The sequence below is a fragment of the Lathyrus oleraceus genome, chromosome 7 (assembly GCF_024323335.1).
Source record: "Lathyrus oleraceus cultivar Zhongwan6 chromosome 7, CAAS_Psat_ZW6_1.0, whole genome shotgun sequence".
NCBI lineage: Eukaryota > Viridiplantae > Streptophyta > Magnoliopsida > Fabales > Fabaceae > Lathyrus > Lathyrus oleraceus.
The window spans coordinates 397340918-397344026 of record NC_066585.1 but is presented as its reverse complement, the minus strand read 5'-3'; the positions used below and the strand labels follow the sequence as shown (position 1 = coordinate 397344026).

Here is a 3109-nt window from a genome sequence, read left to right as displayed (position 1 = left end):
GCATTAACCGATATGTGGACTAGCCAGGCTGCCACTATATGATATAATCGAAAACAAGGTGAATTAAGTGTTTGGGTACGATCCAAACATATCTTAGTTCACAAGGAGATACAAGATGGAGCACAAAGGGATAGTGTATTTGACTCAAAGAATAGGGTATATCACATGAAGTGGATGAAGGTAGCATATGGATGCATCATAGAGATGAATGGAGTGAAGTGACTAAAGTCACATAAATGAATATTTGCTAACAATTGACTGAAAAGGTATAATTTGAAACCAAGGGTAAAGGTGTATCAGAATCCATGGGAGAAATGGAATTTGTACCATAGAGGGAAACAACGTCTTAGCCAAAAAAGGAAGGAATTAAATGTCTGGGTACGAGCCAAACAACTCTAGGAACAAATGTGGATTGCCGCTATATCATCCTAAAAGGGTGCACTGAATGTGTATGTTCGAGCATGGGATGTGTTTGGGTATATTTCCGCTAGCTTCAACTGGCACAAGAAGTGTGTTCAGTTACAAGTTTGTGGAACCCCAGTTGAAAGTTTTGAAGGGTCTGGGAACTCCTTTAGATCTGGATCACGAAGAAGATTTCAAGAAGGCCTACAGGAATCTCCTAGGTATTCTAAAAACTTAAGTGAACATTATGGCAGTCCATACTTTGGTGCAGTTCTATGATCCTCCTTTGAGGTGTTTCACTTTTCGGGATTACCAGTTGGCGCCGAAATTGGATTAATAGTCACATATCTTAGGGGTCGGAATTAAGGATCATATTTCTTTTGTCAGTACCAAGGAACTACCGAAGTCTCATCTTTTAGCCAAAGCTTTGCTTATAGAGAAGAAGGAAGTATAACTTAACCTTAAGCTTAAAGGTGGAGTGAAGTTTTTGGTTCAGAAGGCCATTGTCTTTATTGATGTGGGAAGTTGGATTTCTTTCAATGTTATTTTCACTTTGCTCATCTATAGGATAGTGTTGTTTCCTAGTATGGAAGACTTTGTGGACCTTGCATTTATTCACATCTTCCTGTCCAAGAATCTGGTTCCTACGCTTCTTGCTGACACTTGTTACTCTATCCATACGAGGACTCAGAAGAAGAAGGGTATTGTAGTGTGTTGTGTTTCTCTTTTGTATAGGTGGTTTATTTTGCACCTACCTAACAAGGGTCCTTTCATTGAGGATAAGGACAATCTCAAGTGGTCTCAAAGGATCATGTCTCTGACCGCTGATGATATTTTATGGTATTCTAGAGCTTATGATGATGTCAAGGTTATCCTGAATTATGGACTTTTCCCCAATGCGCCCCTCATAGGTACAAAGGGTGAAATCAACTATAATCCAAGATTATCTTTACGTCAGTTGGGTTATCCATTGTTGTGCAAGCCAGATTCCGAGCATGTAGAGGAGTTTATTTTGTATGAAGCGGTTGACAATCCAGATTTGCTAAGGAAGAAAGTCATAGATTGGAGAGAGGTTCGTTCTCAAGGAAGATCTGAGTTAGGGAAGAAGAATCACATTGCCAAGGAAGCTTATACATATTGGGTTAAGGATAGGGTTGAAGAAATTATGTTTTCGTTTCCGTTTGAGCCATCTATGAACAACCTACAACCTGTGCTTGCAATTGTTCCTACCTCTGAGTTGGGGAAAATCAAGGAGACTATGAAGAGCTTAGAGAAAGAGGATGCGGATCTCCAATCTAATCTTGGTAAGATTATGAGGGATAAAGAAGACTTGGAGCTTAGCCTCAACCAGAAGAGAGCCATGACATCCCGAGTGGTAGAGGAAGCCCAAGAGGAGCAGTTCAAGAGGAGGAAATTAAGTGATCCTTTGAAGTGGACTATTGACAGTTTGTTCATCAAGAAGAAACATCTCACCGACGCCCAATATCAAGCATGCAAGATGGAGATCAGTTTCCAAGACCAACTTAAGAAGCTTCGAGAAAAGTTAGAGAGTTCCAAGAAGATGTTAAAAGGAAGAAAGAATTCTTACTAAGTAGTTGGAGGTTTCTTTATCTCAACACCATACAAACCTCTACAAGCGGTTTCAAGAGATTAGAGGGTTGAAGGATCAAGCGCATCAAAGTAGAGAAAATGCTGATCAACTTCAGCAAGAAGTTATACATTGGGAAAGGAACAATCGTCATCTGCAAGTTCTCTTGGATCAGAAAGAGGTGGTGCTACAAGACCTTTTGAGTAGACCAACCCAGTATGTGCCCTCAAGGATACACAATGGTGGTTGACCCAATTTCAGTGGATGCTTAGTTATGTTTGAGGGGTTTTCAGTATTCTCTTGTTGAGCACACTTGATTTAGCCCTTGGGGAAAGGATGTAATAATTGTACTCATTATTTCATTATTGAATATAAAAGGGTTTATTCATTATCAGTTTTTTCTTGCGCCTTTATTTCATATGCTTTATGATTGCTTGCGATAAATAAAGACTCGGGAATTTCTTGGAAAATAATAATAAAAAATATTTTTACATAAACATCCCATTCACTCATATGCACGTTTCTATCAGAAACTCAAAATTCTTACATTCGTCTTCATCCTTTTCAGAAAGACGACGACTCACTGGTACTTCACTAGATCTAACAAATAGAGAATTATGTCTAATTTTGAACAAGAGAACACTATAACATGGGAGGCTCTAGATCTTCTCCAAGAATAGATGGGTACCATTCTAGAACATCTGCAAACTCAGAGGGACAACGTTGTTGTTGTGAATCAGGTTGATTATACTATGGTGACTTTTGTTGCTGACACAACTCTTATTGTGATAGATTCTACTAATTCTGTTGTTCAACATGTTGCTATTATCCAAACTTTGTCTCAAGCTTGTCCCAGTAGGTTTGTTGCTTCCTACCCGTGGGGGATTCCTCATACCTACAATCCTCAGTTTTCTACTGGAAACCCGTTCACGCCTTACTAATCCTTTGTTGCTGCTCCTGCCAATGTGAATGCTGCTACTTTCTCGTGGGGAATGCCTAATCCTTATTATGCTCAAGGGGTTGAAACAGAAGAGACACTTGCTGACATTATTGATGATCAGGAACCTGAGTATATGGGTCCTGCTTTCAATTTCCATATCACTGCTCCACTTGTTCATC

General features: G+C 39.5%; 1 protein-coding gene across 1 annotated transcript; it reads left to right on the top strand.

Moving 5' to 3' along the window:
• The first annotated feature begins 988 nt into the window (after positions 1–988).
• On the top strand, positions 989–1993 carry LOC127104006 (uncharacterized). The gene has a single exon (XM_051041230.1). The coding sequence runs from the start codon at positions 989–991 to the stop codon at positions 1991–1993; it is 1005 nt and encodes a 334-aa protein (XP_050897187.1).
• Positions 1994–3109: the final 1116 nt, after the last annotated feature.